Source organism: Arachis hypogaea, chromosome 15 (genome assembly GCF_003086295.3).
Source record: "Arachis hypogaea cultivar Tifrunner chromosome 15, arahy.Tifrunner.gnm2.J5K5, whole genome shotgun sequence".
NCBI classification, from domain to species: domain Eukaryota; kingdom Viridiplantae; phylum Streptophyta; class Magnoliopsida; order Fabales; family Fabaceae; genus Arachis; species Arachis hypogaea.
The window spans coordinates 134,714,369-134,732,713 of NC_092050.1; the positions used below are offsets into that span (position 1 = coordinate 134,714,369).

General features: G+C 38.6%; 2 protein-coding genes across 2 annotated transcripts; one reads left to right on the forward strand and one right to left on the reverse strand.

The window, feature by feature from the left end:
- Positions 1 to 2,670: 2,670 nt before the first annotated feature.
- On the forward strand, positions 2,671 to 3,858 carry LOC114925363 (protein FAR1-RELATED SEQUENCE 5-like). The gene is made up of 2 exons (XM_029292970.1): positions 2,671 to 3,408; positions 3,601 to 3,858. Exons 1-2 carry the CDS (start codon positions 2,671 to 2,673, stop codon positions 3,856 to 3,858), a joined length of 996 nt encoding a protein of 331 aa, XP_029148803.1.
- A 10,530-nt stretch (positions 3,859 to 14,388) lies between these two features.
- Positions 14,389 to 15,705, reverse strand: LOC140179339 (uncharacterized). The gene is made up of 2 exons (XM_072218096.1): positions 15,685 to 15,705; positions 14,389 to 14,775 (listed from the first exon to the last, which is right to left on the reverse strand). Exons 1-2 carry the CDS (start codon positions 15,703 to 15,705, stop codon positions 14,389 to 14,391), a joined length of 408 nt encoding a protein of 135 aa, XP_072074197.1.
- Positions 15,706 to 18,345: the final 2,640 nt, after the last annotated feature.

The following is an 18,345-nucleotide window of genomic DNA, read 5'->3' on the forward strand; positions in this document are numbered from 1 at the left end:
AAAATAAATTATAAATATATCTCAAATAAAGTTTAATAATAATTATTATTTTCTTACATTTATTACAAATATTTTTAAAATTATTTAATGAAACTCTAATTTCATTCCTTTTTTTATAAACTCGCCACATTCTAATCTAATTACAGAAGTCAGAACTATCACCACTTATTCCACTCTTTTCTGATCTCTGCCACCGCCGTCCAAATTATATATATATATATATATCAAATTTTTCATAAGAAAAACAAAGAGATGAGAATTTTCTTTTCTTTCACAAAATACATTAGTCTAGCAGTATGTGATAATTGATTCAACCAATATTAAATAAATTTATGGCATTCGAACTTGGAAAATAATTAAATAATTAGGAGTGCTATAAATTTTCATTTTTTTAAATTTTATATTTTTAAAAGTGATATATATATATATATATATGAATATTTTACTTATTAAAAATTAAGAAGCTAAGTAGAAAAATAAATTAGAATTTTTATTCATTAAAAATTCGTCATCTCGTAGCCAGACAAACTTGTCCACTGCACGTTAAAGTATATATTATTAACCATCGATTAATTATGAAAAAAAATATAAGATAATTAATAAAATATATTTTTTTATCAATATTTAATTAATACAAAATATTAAAATTTTAAACACTAAAGACTTATTTGGATCGGTTTCTAATAAAAAAATTTTTGAGTTATTTTTTTTCCAAAGATCTTTTAGAAAAAGTAGAAATAATTTTATATTTGGATATCTCATATAAACAATTTTATCTATTAATTATGTTTAAATACAATAATATAAAAATATTTTTTTAAGTAAGAAATTTTAAAAAAATATATATAAATTATAACTTCTAAAAAAATATTTTTTTAATATTTTTACTTTTACTATTAAAAATTTGTCAAACACACTAAATGATTAAAAATAAAAATATTTAACAATTTAATAACACCAAAACAAACTCTAATCTTAAATTTTAATAGTATAAAAATAAGATGTTAGCAAAAAAATTGATTAATATTAATCAAATATGTTATTTCTTAACATGTTTCATAATTTAATATAAAAGTCTCATATTATATGTGTTTATAAAAAAAAGTATATCTCATATTGATATTAATTTCACTGTCATACTTACCTAGAAATATATATGCAGGATTTAGAACAACTCTAATGCTTGAAAGATGAGTCCTTCCACTGACAAATGGTCCTTATTGCACCGTTAAAGAAGAGAGATAAAGAGTCTCAATACAGGGCACGAATTTGGACGCCGCACATGTTTGCACATCGAAACTCCAAAAAATTATTTGGCGCACCGATCAGCTAGGAAACGTCAAAATATAAATGTATGTTTTTTGGGGTCTTTTTCACAATTTGTATAAAATAGAGGAGTCACTTTTCAATTTTTTAAATGAATACACTTAACTTAGTGTCTAACAACTAAGTATTCAGTTAACTATTACTGCTGATAACATCCTCCTCCAGCCCATGTTCTCTTCCTCCTTCCCCTGCCGTCGCAATCGCACCGCCCTTTCCATTATCTCCACCGCCAACAACGACTGAAACCTCCCCATTCTCCTCCCCACTCAGCCATGGTGGTTTTGGCAGCGTCTTATTCCTGCAACTCATCAGACGAGATTCGCAGTTTTTGAACCATGAAACACTTGTTTTTTTTGGATTGAGAAACTGTTGAGTGTTAACCCTTCTGTTTAGGCGAATTCAAGCACACCAACAGCTTCACATCTGACCACGACGGTACTGATCTTCATTGTCGATTGTCTTCGGTAGTTGATAGCGTCGCTGTCTCGATGAATAGCGTTTGATGGTGTCGTCATCTCCATCAATGGAAAGAAGGTACCCATTATATTGTTACCCTGCACTTGATTTATATATCCCCTTTTGTTTCCTTATATGTCGCCAATTTTTGTTCAAGGATATCCCCCAATTTTGTGTGTTTTGCTGAATTACCGTATTGTTGTTATTTGGGAAAGGGTGGCCGGGGATGAAGATATCCCTGGGGGCGTGCGTGCCTCCGACGAAGCAGAAATGTACGACGGAGCAGACCATGGAGTTAGATCGGTTGAGGGCGAAGGCTTTATAGGGATGGAGTCGGATGAGTACGATTTACACGAAGATGAAACAGAACACGACCATCATACAGAGGCCGATGTCGACAATGAGGATGGGGTTGAATTGGAAGACAATTTGGACCACGTCGGAGGAATGTATGACAATTTTCTGGATGATGACTTATATGCTGTTGATTCTGATAAATTGATAGGTTCGATTGATTTTGTGAACTTGAGCGAGGAGGAAGTTTGTCGCTTCAATTTTGCAGATGTTGACATTGTGTTTGAGTTCTACCAGCAATATGCAAAGCACCATGGCTTCGGCGCGAGACATTATAGGAGCAAAAAATGTGGCAAAGTAAGGATACGGCAGGAATTTGTGTGCCACATACAAAGGTACCGATCGCTGAAGTTCTACTCAATTCCTAACCGGCAAAAGAGGCCGAGGGCCAAGACACAGTGCGGATGCCCTGCAAGGATGCATGTTCACATGGACGATAAATCCGAACGTTGGTACGTTGCATACTTTTCAGACGCGCATAACCACCCTGTTCTTGAATTGTGATTTTCTTCCATGCTCTCAAGCCATCGGAGGATGAGCGAAGCGGACATTGAGCAGATGAACGACATGCACAAAGGTGGCATTGGCGTCTCACGAATCCGCGATTTTATGGCGAGCCTAGCCTGCGGGTATCATAATGTCCCCTACACAACAAGGGACATGCATGATGTAAATGCAAAGCAACGAAGGGAGGGTGACCTAGATGCGGAATCGTGCTTAAGGTATCTCCGAGAGTGCAAGGAAAATGATCCAGCACTGTATTACAAAGAAGTTGTTGACGGGGAGGGCGTGTTACAACATTTGTTTTGGTGTGACGGCACCAGCCAAATTGATTACCAGGTATTTAGGGATGTGGTTGAATTTGATACAACGTACAAGAAAAACGTTTACCTTTCACCTCTGGTAGTCTTCTCTGGTGTGAATCACCACAACCAAACGATTGTCTTTGCCGCTACACTCGTGGCCAACGAGAAAGAAGAGACCTATGTCTGGCTGCTTCAATATTTGCAAACTGCAATGAAAGGGAAAGCTCTTGTGTCCATAATAACCGACGGTGACAGGCAAATGAAGTCTGGGATTGAGCAAGTTTTTCTAAAGGCGCACCATCGACTCTGCACTTGGCACCTCCTCCGAAATGCCACAAGCAATATCGAAAAGCCTAACTTCACCAAGATGTTTAAGGATTGCATGCTTGGCATCTATAAGTTCGGAACATTCCAGAGAAAGTGGTTTGAGATGGTGGAGAAATTTGGCGTCGCCGATAAAAGATGGGTACAAGACATATACGAGAGAAGGCATAGTTAGGCAACAGCATACATACGAGGAAAGTTCTTTGCCAGATTTTGCACAACCTCAAGGTGTGAGGGCTTTCACGTTGTGATATCACGGTATGTTAAATCTTGATATAGTTACACTGATTTTTTACGTCGTTATAATTGATGCTTGATGTTCGTTCGTGCAAAGGAAGTGGGAGCTGATTTTGAGTGTGCAAAGGGTGACCCTGTTATGACCACTAACCTAAAACAATTGGAGCACTTTCCAGCCGAGAACTACACTCGGGAAATATTTTATTTGTTTGTTCCCATTCTTGATAGGGCCTGTGCAATGAGGGTGGTTGATTTTGAAGACAACGGTTCGTATTTTATCCACACTGTCTCTCGATACGGCACTCTGGGGAAAGATTCGCGTGTTGTTGCAACGTCTGAAATGTGCGAGATCTGATGCACGTGCATGAGGATGGAATGTTTCGGGGTCCCTTGCGAACATATAATTGCGGTGCTTGTTCTTAACAATGTTCATGTGATCCTAAGGTCTCTGATATTGCCGAGATAGACCAAGGATGCAAAAGTCGTGGCGGTGAATTCAATGGGCGTAGTTTAGGATTTTGTACAACTAACGCAACACTGGTGCCTGATGGATTGGTATCGAAGAGTGTGCAAAATTGCATGTCACAGCACTGAAAAGTTCCAGTTTTCAAGTGACATTGCCATGCTGATGCTGAAACACTTCGAGAACGAAGATGCAGCCGACACCAGTTTTCCACCCGAGGGGCCATCCAATGAAGGTGGAAGAGCCTTAGCATGGAATCCGCGTAGGCACAAGACAAAGAAAACCCACCCCCTATGCCTTGAGGTGGTGGTGGCACTGCGACCAGGAAGCAATAAGATTTTTTGACCGGTGCTTTGAGATTGGCCACCCAGAGCTTCTGTTTCGGGAGGCGCTACAGGAGCTCTACATATGACGAAACCATGCCGTTGGATAGGAAATGTTGCAGATGCCACATGCAAAGGGCACGACGCTACCAAGTACACAGTTTCAATGGAGTTGCTCCTTCGTAGAGACAACAACGAGCCAAAAAAGAATGGGATGGAACTATTTCACGCGCTTGATCGTATGGTTTACTCTCCACGTGTTATTTAGCTTGCTTTGACGTTCTCATAATTTCTTGGTCGGATGAAGTCCAAATGCCGGAAACGGGAGAAGAACATCCGGTCCGTGACTCGACCAGATGCTTGACCCGAGGCCACATGGGTCCTCTGTATGACTTTCGCCAAAAGGCAGTAGAGTGAGGCTCCATCCATGGTTTCGGAGGTGCTGATCATATTCCATGCATCCACTGTCATACCGACTACGAGTTGGAATGATTTGTTGACATACCTACGGTTTAGGGTTCGCATATCCATTTGGTGTATTGTGGTTGAGGAATCAACTCTTAGAGTTTAGGGTTGCCATATAATGAATATTTTGTTGTTTATCGTATAATGAATGTTATGTTTTTTATGTGTCATATAACTTCTGCATAACTAAAATAGTTGACATCGATTTATATTATCTAACCGATTTCTCGTATATAAATCTGAAACCAACCAAATCCCAACAAATAATAGCCAAACCATGTTTTGGTTAAATCCATACTTATATTGATCAAATACTACAACACAAAAATAACAAAAACTAGAAAACTAAAACGACAAAATGGAAAAACGAACGACAAATATTAAAAAATTTTAGTAAATTATTTTATAAATTTTAACTTAATTTTATAAATTTTGATTTATAACCTATTTTAGTAAGTGGACACCACATTTTACATAATTCACCTCCATTTTATTATATTATTAATTAAGAGTTTCCACACTAAAAAATTAAAAAATAATAATAAATTGAATACAAAGGGACATGGTTGCTAAAGAAGCCATATATGAGGTGAGGGGGAGTGAAGATGCATGTTACTAAATTGATATGTGTATCGGTGGGGGGTGGCACCATACACAACCGATGGGACACCATCCCAAACAGTGCCGGGAGCCTATAAAGACACCATAAACAACAACCATTGCCAGTACTAATTGGTCCCTTGTGTAATCCACTCCTTATACCTATTTCCCCGTTCCTTTCCCGTATCGGGCATTCATCATCAGGGGAGCAGAAATGGAGCATCCGAGAGACACGGCCAACTTTCCCCATGATGTTTGGGCTTTAATTGCCATAAGGGCCGCAGCAAACTCCATGAGGGACTTGTGCAGTCTTAGGATGTGCACCGCTGCACATAATGCAGGGGACAAGGGTTTTGTGTACCAACATGTAGGGATGGCAATACCACCTGAACCCGCGGGTACCCACCTCGCCCCTACCCGCTCGAAGCAGGTAATTATCCGCCCCGCACCGGGGCGGGTTTTTAGCGGGGCGAGTTCTTGGGAGGGGCGAGGCGAGGTCGGGTTTCAGTAATACCCGCCCCTATCCGCCCCGCTATATATATAATATATATAATTTTAATATACAATATGTATAATATATGTAAAATAATTAGTAAATAATTAATAATATTGTATCATATTTAAATTTTTACTTTAATTTATGTTATGTATGTGATGATAGTTATATAAATTTTGAAATTTAATTTTATTTATTGGATTTTAATAATTATAGGAGCAGGTAGGGGTGGGGCGGGTTAGGGTTCAACGTTTTACTACCCACGAGTAAAAGCGGGGTGGGTTCTATGCGGGTTATTGTACGGCGGGGCGGGGTTGGGTAGAGCAAAAGCCGGCCCTACCCGCTCCGTTGCCACCCCTACCAACATGTCTCTATTCCATATACGCAACAAATCTGGTGGAAGGCGTATCGTGAGCACCAGCAGGGATGGAACTTCTTAGAGTGATGCAGGCAGAGCAAACACTCGAAAATTCTGTTTCGGGTTAGTGTGGAAGACCTTTTCATTCGCGATCATCGTTTGGTGGGGATGGAATTGCTGCACGCTGCCGCAGCCCACAACCATTTGGCCGCCCAGTACACAATGTTAATGATGCTGATGCTACGTAACGATGATGAGGAAACAAAGAACAAGGGAATGGAAACGTTTTGTGAGCTTGAGGCATCCAGTGCCCTAACAATCTGCAGATTGGGGTTCCAAGATGTTATCAAACGTTCGTGGACACATTAGCATCGTGTGCATGTACTAAATGGAAAGAATCAAGTCTGTGTTTCGCAAACATGCCCAAGCCGTGGCCACATGGGTGCTATTTACGACTATCAACGCCATGGAAGAGGGTGGCACGTAAACGACGGTGATGTAGGTGCTATTCATGTTCTGTGTGTACATTATCAGGCCGACTATGAGTTGATAATGTTTGCCAACCTCTTCGACTGCTAGGATTAGGTTCAACTTTCTTTTTATTAGGCAATATAACTCTTATTTATCTAATATATGTATTATGTAATTATATATATCGTCAAACAAGTTTTATGCATTATTTAAATCTTTTTTATATGTTGTTCAAATTTAGTCGAATCAAATGAATTACTAAAAAATTTCAAACTTTGGCCGCTTGGGGACTGTGAAAAAGTTAACCCACGTTAACACTTGGAATATTTGATGTTCAGTACTTTTTTTCACTCGAACACTCATAAGTAAACATAGATTAAGTTCCTTTTTCATAAAATACATTATATCTTATTTAAACATACGTAAAACACGTATTTAGAAGTTGACATAATATTGGTTTAAAAAGTCATTTTGTGCATTGCTATTATATGTGTTTTGACATTTCGTATTCAATACTTTATTTATAAGAAAAAATTTTGTTGCCATTAATTACCTTATCCCTTTCGATGACTTCCCATTGCCTATCTAAGTTACCAGTTTTGTATAAATTCACTGTCACATTCTAAAATATTACACAGTCCCAAGCAAAAATGGATGTCAAAAGGTTAATTAATTAAACAGTCTTCTGTCTATTCAGACGTCACTTCGGTAATGAAAAAGTGCATGTCAAATCCCACTCCCAAAGAAAGCATGATTTGGCCTAAGTTCTAACTAATATATGCATTTATTGCTTCCTCTGTGCCATCCACAGTAGTCGATATACGTTGAATAGAGATATTTTTTTTGGTTGACGATGAACAACAATGCCTGTTAACTATGTTAAATTAATGGATCAATGACATTATTTCACAAAAAAAAATAGATACAGAATCAAAACACAAAGCAAGGGGTTAATGAAGGATAATCGTTCATAACAATTTGGCATTTGCTAGCCACTGTATTGGTAGATAACATAAAGATAAACCCAAAACAACACATTTAAGGGCAGATTACTAAGAGTGGTAAACAGCCACGTTAACTTAAATGTAAACATTTCCAAGAAAACCTTGACCTCATCCGCCAAATAGTGCACACACGAGACACGGGACATGTCATTCACATCAGCCATGGTGCCGCAGGTAGTGCAAGTGGTGGACCGACAAGCCACGGTCTGTCCCGGATTCGACGGTCTCTCGTCCACCCATCACTCCCAGAAAATGTCCGTGAAGACCTCCCTGCACCTTTCGACCTCACCAGAAGTACGGATAACCTCAAACATTTCAACACACCTTTGCACTTCATCTTCATCTTCGTAATCACACAGTAGCAGCATGGCACACAAGTAACCGGCTTCGACGCTGTTCTCCGTTGAGGCCCTAGCAAGCAGTTTCATCCGAATGTCACGGCAGGCAATCAAGAAATACTCCGTCAACCCTTGCCGGAGTATAGCATCCACATTTTCTACTTCCACGCAGCGATCAAGGAACCTCCTTTCAGGCCGGTCTAGGTAAAATAAAAAAGACACTAACAGTATATACCACATCTTTTCATGCTTGTATACGGCGTCGGAACTCGCTGCACCCAGGAACACCTTACAAGTCAACTGTGTAAAACCCGGTTAATTAGTGACTAATTAACCCATAAATTAAAATATATTCTAGAAAGTGAGAAATGAAGTTTTTATGGTTTAATGTGATAGAGAAATTTAAAACGAAAATTTTGACACCAATTTTAAAGAAATCGGCCCAAGATTGGCCCGAACAGGCCAAACCGAGCCAACCAGACCCAAGTTGGGCCTAAGGCCCAGCCAAACCTCATTAATATTGAGAGTTTAGCACTCTCTCTCCCTCAAAACACAAACACACACGCTGAATTAGAAAGGGGAAGAAGGAGAAGTTCCCAAACCCTCATTCCAAGTTCAAGTTGCCATAACGTTTGATCCGGAGCTCCAATTGACGAGCCGTTTGCGGCCATGCGTCGGGCTCGTCGAGCTCTTCAATTCTATCCAAACAAAATTGTAAGTAAATTGCATTTTTCTAGCTCCATTTCTGCTGGTAAAGTCATTTCGGGTTTAAGGTTTGAGGAACTCAATTCCTTGATGATTTTCATGTTTTAGGGGTTCACTAGACTTGATTCCTTGTGGGTATTGCTCAAAGATCAGTGGGTAAAGGTAAAGAAACTCCAAACCCTTGTGGTTGTCCAATTTCATGTGCCCTAGTGTTAAAATTGTTCAATTGTATGAACTAGTTGAGTTTATGTTGAATTAGAGTTGAAATTATCAAATTGGAGCTTGATTGAAGTCTTGGAAAGGCTTGGAGTGGACTTTTGGTGCTGGAAGATCCATTTGAAAGGTGTTGGAGCCTTGAAGGCTTGAGGAAAGTGAAATTGAAAGTGTTCCGGGTTGAGTGGAGAATCGGCCAAGATATGGTTTCGGTTTCCTGTATCTAAAATGTAATATGGTGTGAAAACTTAGGCTAGCGACCCATAGGATAGGAATTGAATTTGTGATGATGGTTAATTGGTTGTTGAAATTGTTATATGATTATGTGATTATTGGTTTGAGATGAGTATTTGAGTAGTGGTTGGGTAATTGTGAATGATAATAATTGTTGGTACAATATGTGAAAGTTGTATGTGATGTGGGTTAATATGCTTGATGGATGATAATGGTGAGACTCTGTTGATGGACATGAGTTGAATGGGTTGAGATGGATTGCATTATTATGTATGTGGTTATTGATTTTTGAGTTTTGATAAGATATGGTATGCAAGATATGTATGCCTTGGTGTATGTTTGATGGTTAGTGAAATGGAGTGTTTTGTATGTTGTTGAAATATGAATGTTGACTATGTGTTGAGATTGAATTATTGAGTTGTGGATTGGATTGAGAAGTTGGAATATGCTTGATGTGAATGGTTGAGTTTTGATTAGTGTAAAAGGGTGATTTATGGCACAAAAGGTATGTTATGAAGTATATTGGAACTTGGTGTGGCTTAGGTTTGGTTTTGGTTGGTTTTGAATGAGTTTGGTAAGTGAATGTTTTAAAAAGGGGAGTTTATAAGTTTTGGTGAAAATGGGGATTTTGGTGAACTTCAACAGATCATATCTTGAGCTTTTGTTTTTGAAATTTGATGGTTTTTATATCGATGAAAAGATAATTTCACAAGTTCCAAAATGGTTTAAATTTGGTTGAAATCCGAATTTTGTGGAAAGAGATATGATCATTGGAAGTTCAGGCTAAAAATCTGAATTCTGCGGCTTCTGCAAAATTTGGGATTTCTGGTTTGTGTGCGGACGCACAGCCTTGTGCGCACGCACACTCGGCGAGAATTTGGTCCTGTGCGCACGCATAGCCTTGTGCGTACGCACACGCAGAGACAGGGCTGCTGGTGGCAGTGCCAGCACACCCTGTGCGCACGCACACGTTGTGCGCGCCCCCCCACCCTAAAGATTTTGCTTTCTGTTTGTACGCACAGACCTGTGCGTACGCACACGTCTAAAAATATTTCTGGGCATGCGCACGCACACCCCTGTGCGTCCGCACGTGACCCAGTCCTTTTCTAAAACTATTGTTTTCAAGTCTTTCACATTCCCAACAAGCTTGTAACCTTCCAAGGTGTTATTTCACACTTATAAATCCCCAATTTCATCCCTTAAATATTAAATTGATATAGGATGCCTAGTGAATGAGAGTAAGCTAGGGGAAGGGTAACTTGTAGAGGAAGAAAGGGGATATTATGTTGAGTTATGATTAATGTTGAGAATTATTATAGTTGTCGAGAATGGTTAGTATTGTTGATGATTAATAATTGTTAATAAGAATGCTATTGGTGAAGGAATAAGGAGAATTATATGTTAGAATGGACTATGTATACGCGTATAATCGAATGAGATAGAGGTGTCGGGTAAGAGGCGGTGGGAAATAACCACTCGCTCCAGGTAAGAGGTGAGAACGCCGGGTAAGAGGCAGTGGTGTTATCCACTTGCTCCGGGTATGATTTGAGAATGAATGAATGAATGAATGAATGGTAATGATAATGAAAGTGTGTTTTTGTATGTGACTTCGGGTAAGATGCAGTGGTGTTATCCACTTGCTCCGAATGAGGTTGCGGGTAAGATGCAAGGGCTGTGTTTTGTTACCACTTGCTCCGGGCCGAAAATGTAACACTGCCTGGGTAAGAGGCAGGGTTAAGTTGTTCCTTGCTCCGGGTACGTGGGTAAGATGCAAGGGTTGAGGCGTTGTCCCACTTGCTCCGTATTTAATGTTCTGTCCAATGGTTAGCTACCAGGACATGTCGGGTTGGCTTTGCAACTGACAGATGAGACTCATCAGCCACTAGGACAGGCATGCATCATATGCATTATATGTGATTTGTTTGGATTGCCTAAGTGATTTCATCATTACTTGCTAATTGCCTATTTGCCTTATCTGCTTCCTACTTGTGCATTCTTTGCTTGATATACTTGTGTTTTCTTTTCCATTACTGTTGGCGGTTGGGAGGATCGCAGGATTTGGAAAGGGAATATATAGTTAGACCGAAGATCCTTAAGTTAGTCGCCTATTTACATTTGTTATGGTAGTTATGTTTATGCACTTTGATTATAATTTGGAAGTTCTAGGATTGCCTTTGGCTTTCCCAGGACATTACATGTTAGATATTTGGGCACTGTTACCATGCTGAGAACCTCCGGTTCTCACCCATGCGGATTTTGTAATTTTTAGATGCAGGACGTGAGGCCCCTCGCTGAGGCATGCTGGAGACTTCCTTTTGGCGGAGATCCTTAGTCTTTTGGGTTTTATTTTGATCATGTATAATTGTTAGATACTTATATTGTCCACTGTATATATATATATTGTATTACCTCCTCTTAGAGGTTATTTTGGAGAAACGGGATTTATATATTGTCTTTTGGGTTGTCTTTTGAGATTTCCTTACTATATATGTATGTATACTGTATGCTTGGACTGGTTATCTTTGCAAACCGAGTCCTGAGCCTTAATATATATATTGTTGGCACTCTTCTGTATGGCTTTTCATGTTAGATTATCTTAAATCCGCTTCATTTACGTTATCGATCGGAGTGTTGCGCTTTTGATTTATCGGTTTTGATTTACCCACTTTTCTTCAAAGGCTCCTAGTTATAAACCTTTTTGCAATACTACACGTACTATATTTATCTTTAAAGGTCGTAATACCTCACCACCTCTGTTTTATGACTTAAGCATAAGACTGTGTGGTAGGGTGTTACAAACTGCATGTTGAATATATCCTGAATCAAATTCGATGCAACCATCGTGGCAATCCTCAACCACATGTTGCGAGGAAGAAGATTCAGCGAACATTCGTGCTCGACGGATACGTTTCCTTTCTTTCTGTTCTTCTTGGAATTTCCAGCCATTTGCAAGGGCTTGGTAGAGGGGGTGGTTGGGGGATTATTGTAGATTATCAAGAGGAGAGACAACCACCAATAAAGGGACAAAATGTTAGCTATTATATATTATTATTTAAACTTATCGCGATAGTACAATTATATTAATTCCAAAACGTATATATCCTATTTAACTGCTTTTGTGATCAAATACAACAATTATCTTCTATCATATAAAAGTTAATATTTTATATATTACTGGCATTAATTATTAAGGTTTAACGTCTCACATGTTTCGTTACCTAACATTCTGGATAAAACCGGATAATTAATACATACATAAACTATATACTATATACTATATACTATATACTATTAAGTAAAAGTGTCTTTCTTCTGCAAACGGGCAGTGCCGTTTTCATTTTCCAAGTTGCCTCGAAATCCGAAAATGGAAAACGTCAATGATTCTTGGTTGTTTTCAATTTTTTTTTTTAATTAAGGACCTCGATAACAATTAATATTGGGAATCATCAAATGAAACGATTAATACATGTATAAATTGTGTAAATTAAAGGTTTCTAACTCGATTAAAGAAATTCATAAATGGTCAAAATAAATTAATTTATCAAATTAAATACTTTTTTAATAATTACTAATTATTCGGGACTAGTTATCTGAAATCTTCATAATATTAACCATAACAATATTTGTAGAACAGATTTTTAAAGTTTCACAATTAACTCGTTGAGTGGTTGTTACATGAATTTCTAAATACAAATTAAAAAATTTGAGCCCAGATAAAAACATAATTAATTGCAGTGAAATTAATATATTGATGGATAGAACAAATATTATTACTTTTTTCTATCTTAGTGGGTGCAAGTACACCAGAACCTAGGGTCCGCATGTAAGTACACCTCTACTACTATTGCACCATTGGAGTTCCTCAATTTACTCTTTCATTTCTGAGCCTCGAGGTGAGAGAAAACCCCTAAACCGTATTCCACCATCAAGCTTAACCTCCCTCCCCCTGCAACAAAAAACCAGATCTCCTCGATAGATCCTTCCCCAGTAAGTTGCCAGTCACGTTAGGGAAAGCGTAACGAACAGACGGATGGCAATTCGGCCAGAAGGTGCATGCTATGTCATGTTTAGAGGGATGACACCCAGAATTTACTCTTCCTAGGAAGCTACATCGGATTAGGTGGATGGCTTTCCCCGAAACCTGCTCCTCCATTACCGAAGTTACGAAGAGGCCACGAATGCCTGGAACGAATGCTTTCACGTCTCTGCGTCACCTTTTTCGGCACTGCGCAGTCTCCCAGTGTTGGAGTTCAATCGAATTGTTCCTGGTGGACCACAGCACGATACGGCAGTGACATCGACTCGCGCGGAGGGATTAGGTGCACATGGTAAGTGGAAGTTGTCTTCCTGCGACGTCTCCACATCTAGTAACTTGCATCATTATCAGTGTGTTGCTAACAAAGTTATATCCATTGCAGCTGGTCCATCGATTGAGTAGTTACGAGAGACCTTGCGTTAATCGAAGGTCATGTATCCTAACTCGAGAAAGAGAAAGGGGACCTCAAGACTCAACTAGGAGAATTATGCAGCAGCTGGCCAATATTTTGTTGGAGAGGACAAGCCCGAGATAATATGGGATAGTGTCGCAACGGGATGGAGACACCGTAACCCGACCCCTCCCCCGCGTTATGGTCTTGTACTGTTCAGGACTGTTTGTTTGTTTCGGCTTGGCCTATTAGCTAAGGAATTATGAAATACTGCTTTTATCAAAGGTTATGCATCTGTGCATCTTTAAAGCATAGTAATAATGGATCATTTCACATGTGCCGTTTGCCTTCCCCACGAATTGTAATAATTTGTGTATAGGCGCAGACTTAATGTTATATCATCATCCAACAAATCTTTCATACCAGATCAAACTTAGATTTATCCACGCACAAAAACAAAAACATAATAAAAATATATTCCATATGAGGATCACCATGCATAAATTCTTAACAAAAGAGGAGATAATGCTACATACTGTAATATCATATACGAAAAGCATAAACAACAAGCTTGAACAACACAAATCACAAAATAGATATTTTCATTCGAATACAAACGATTCCAAGAACCCCTGCACCTCATAATCCACCATGCATTGCACACACGAAACACAGGACAAATCTTCCACAACACCTATGGTGCCTCGAGTAGGGCAACTGGTAGACTGACAAACCTCGGACTGTCCAGGATTTGACGGTTTAACCTCCACCTACCGAGGCTCAAATACCTACCTGAAGACCTCTTTGCACCTTTTGACCACCCTAGAAGCACGTACAGTTTCAAAAAATTCAAGTTCCCTTCGCATGTTCCCTTCATCTTCCTTGCCATGAGACAGTAGCAGCATCGCACACAAGTAATAGGCTTCAACATCGCCACCCGTTGCAGCCATAGTCAAGGTGTCCATTCCACCGATGCAGTGGCCACTCCAGATGAAATCAATCATCCCTACCCGGAGTAGAGCAGCCGGATTTCCTGTTTCCGTGCAACAATCTAGGAAACTCTTTTCTGGATTGTCATAGTAATATAAAAAGGACGCAATCGGTAACTCCAACATCGACGCGTACTTATAAACAGCGCCGGACCTCGCTGCACCCAAAAACACCTTGTAAGTCGCCTACATGTTGAACAAATCCTTAATCGAATTTGATGCAACCTTCATGGCAATCCTCACCCATATATCGCGAGGAAGAATATTACTCAAACATTTGTACGCAATGACTACGTTCCTTTTCTTTCTGTTCTTCTTGGATGTTCCAGCCATTTCCAACACTTTTAGAGGGAGGGGGCTTGGAAAATATCAAGAGGATAGAGGACCACCAACGCGTTTTGTGTTCCTACTATATCCTTTTTAATGTTATTATATACTGTCATTTCAAATTATGGTTCAGTGCCTCGTACGTTTCTTTACCGATTGTTCAGGATAAGACCAGTTAATTGATAGAGGAGAAATGATCGTTATTATTAACTAGTTGAGTAGTTAATTTAATTTAATTTAATTTAATAATAACTGTGCTATCCTATTTAAATGCTTTGATTTTACAAAGCAATAATTTAATACTAACTGTTCATGTATTGAATGGTTTAATCGACTTTAGGGTTCTATTCTTCTTAATTTAATTGTTTAATTTAATTACTCATTGAATAACTGTTATCTCTTATTTTTTTGCCGAAAAATTTAATTTAATCTTTTATTTTTCCAAAAATAAAAGAAGTACAATATTTAAACATGTTAAAAGTGATTAATTTATTTTTTAAAAAACTTAAATGTTCGATAAAAAATTTAAAACAAGCTAAGTACAAAAAAAGAATACGAAACAACTTTTCACTTTACACAAGTAACACACAGTCAAATAATTAATGCATAGGAAATGTAAAAAATATCCCTTTTATATATATATATATAACTTCTCTGCCTCTCCATCTCCTTCTCCTTCTTTCTACTACCCTCCTCTACTCTCCAACTTCTGCTAGACTGCCACACCCATCTCATCTCACGGCGTACACTACGCACTCTCAAACTTACCTCAAAAGGAAGATTCCACATCGCATGCCTAAGAACGACCCATCCAGAGGAGAACCGTCGTCGCCGGAAGAAAAATTGTTGCTTGAAGGGTCCTCGTCGTTGGCCATATGTCGCCGTCTTCTTCTAAGAAAATGTCGCAGGAATTCGTCACGAACCACACCATTAGTCCCGACGACTTCGCAGAGCTGTCAATTGCCGCTCTGATCGACATCATCCGTAAAGATGAAAAGTGCGCAGATTGTGACCTCGTTGAGGCTACACTGGTCAAAAGGGAGAAGATTTTGAAGGCTAGACTTGAAATGACTGAAGAAGAACTCAGACAGGCGAGGGCGCAAAGGTTTACCGCCAAGGTCAGGTTAAAGGCAAAGGAGGATGAACTGGAGGAAGAAGAAAAGGCACGACGATGCCTGGAAACGATATTGCACATGGCGCGGCAAAAGAATGAAATGACCATTTGCCAAATGGATGACAAAGCAAACAAAATGATGGTAGAAATCGCCAAGCTTCGTCGACGGGAACAGCATGAGGTGCCACCGTGGCGTGACCTGGAACGCAGGCTCGACGTTTTGGATAACAATCCAAAGTTCTTGCTCCGTCAGGCTGGTCGTGAAGCGCCGCAGACGACACACAACTCCAACGATTAGGAGCTAGCCGGGCAGAATAAAGACGGGGTCAGGGGTGTTTGACATGCTACACATGTTTGATATCTTTATGTCATGTTGTTTTCCGTTGAGGCCTGTACGAATGTTTTATTTGCTTTGTTTGTTTTGTTTCCCTTTTGATCTTCTGTAATGCTACTTAAAACTCGGTTAATATAATTATATCTACTTTCATCGGTTTGTTCTTAATGTTTGTTTATCTGGAATTGTTTTAAATTACTCATGACTCAGACCCTCTACTTATAAATCAACCATATTAAAACACACGTCTAAAGTCATGTGGGCGGTTGACACAAAATTAGGGATTTACATTGCGTTGGTGCCAAATGCCATTTTCAAATCATGATTTCAGAACATTTCGGCAACTATTTATATGTGCGTTATCAAAGACCTGTTTATCGATTTATCCTTTCTTGCAAATTGGTATTACACCACAAGAAGCGCGTTTGATTGTCAAGAATGTTTACGGGTTCCTTCAAACAAAAGTTATATATCTTTTAAGGGCACATACCATCATTTTATACTAGATAATAAAATAAAGGAATGTAAACATAGTATCATTTTTAGCATATACTAATATTATGTCAAATTATAGAAGATAAACATCTTTCCAATTAGATTGCTTGGATGAACAAAGAATACGAAGGCACTGATTTAAACAAAATCAAAGTACTTCTTTCTCAGGTTATAATAAAACAATTAGTGCAATTAAATAATCAAAACTCTTTAAAAAATGAATGGAAATTCTATTTTTTAAAGGACAAGTATTCAAACTCTCAACCAATTATATTGTACGAATATAATCCTGTGTTCAATTGGAACATATATGCATCTTCATTATTCAACGTTTCTATTCACTTTATACACCATCGTCAATTATTATTGCACCTATGACAAAATCTTACATTAATCAGCTAAGTTGGTTTTACAGAGTATTTTAATTATTATATCCTACAAAAATTCAATACTGCTATTAAATTGTTTAACAACTAATTATACATACAATAACTATTTTGGTTTTTCTCTTCTTTGTTCAGTCATGTGAGGTTTTTTTTTGGTATAGTAAAAAGGACCATACTAAACCATTGATCTAGTTTAAACAACATTATTAATAAACGAACACTTGAGCCCAACATTCGTTTCAGAAAAAACATGCAACTCCATATAAAAAAATGATACTATACAGGCCCATCAGGATGCAACCAAGTTCAACCCAACTGTGTTCCAACATGACCCGCCTGACCCGGAATACCTTATGCCTCTCCTTCGTCAGTCTCTCGTCCACCATCTCCACGCCGCTTCAATCCTTCGTTGTTGTTCATCTCCGGCAAAGCCATACATCTACCCGAAAAACACTCCTTGTTATCAAATGGCGATTGAATCCCGTTCCGGCGATGACACTAACGTCTCATCATCCTTCGAACGAATGAGTTGCGGCAGATGCGCCATTCAGAGAATAGGCAACTTTGCACTGTGATTCCGCAGGGGAAAACTCCCTGCAACTTAATTCTTGTATGCATCAAACGACGTCCACGACACATCTCCTTCCTTCCCAGCCCAAATCGATCGCCTCTGATTTAACGTAATACATAATCATTAGCTGCAATTAGTTTTATCTCAAAACATCATTAACTAATTCTACATAAACCCAGATAGTTTTTAGATCTAACAAAAATAACCAGGAATAAAGTAAATTTTGTAAAATAGCCCCTCTAACACAAAAGCAACAAAAGGCATTGACTATCCAATCAAAGGAAGGAAGCAACAAAGTGATCTCTACCGTTGGATTGAAAAACAAAAAAGATCCAACGGCCATCATCACCAGGCGCACCGGTCAGCCGAAGATAAGTGCTATGCGCACTGGTCAGCCAAACATCTTCGGCACACCGACTCCGTGCCCCTCAATACAAATATCGAGAGAAAAGAGCTTCAATTTAAAAGAGTTTTGAATAGTCAATAATAACTTGCCATGTGACAAGTTATTTTAAAAATAAATAATTAT

Bases quoted from the DNA above. Each gene is read 5' to 3' on its own strand.
- LOC114925363 (XM_029292970.1), top strand. From the start codon at position 2,671: ATGAGCGAAGCGGACATTGAGCAGATGAACGACATGCACAAAGGTGGC. The intron at 3,409-3,600 runs GTACAAGACATA...GTTCGTGCAAAG, and splicing joins GCGTCGCCGATAAAAGATGG to GAAGTGGGAGCTGATTTTGA.
- LOC140179339 (XM_072218096.1), bottom strand. From the start codon at position 15,705: ATGTGGAATCTTCCTTTTGAG. The intron at 14,776-15,684 runs GTAAGTTTGAGA...TTCAACATGTAG, and splicing joins TGTGGAATCTTCCTTTTGAG to GCGACTTACAAGGTGTTTTT.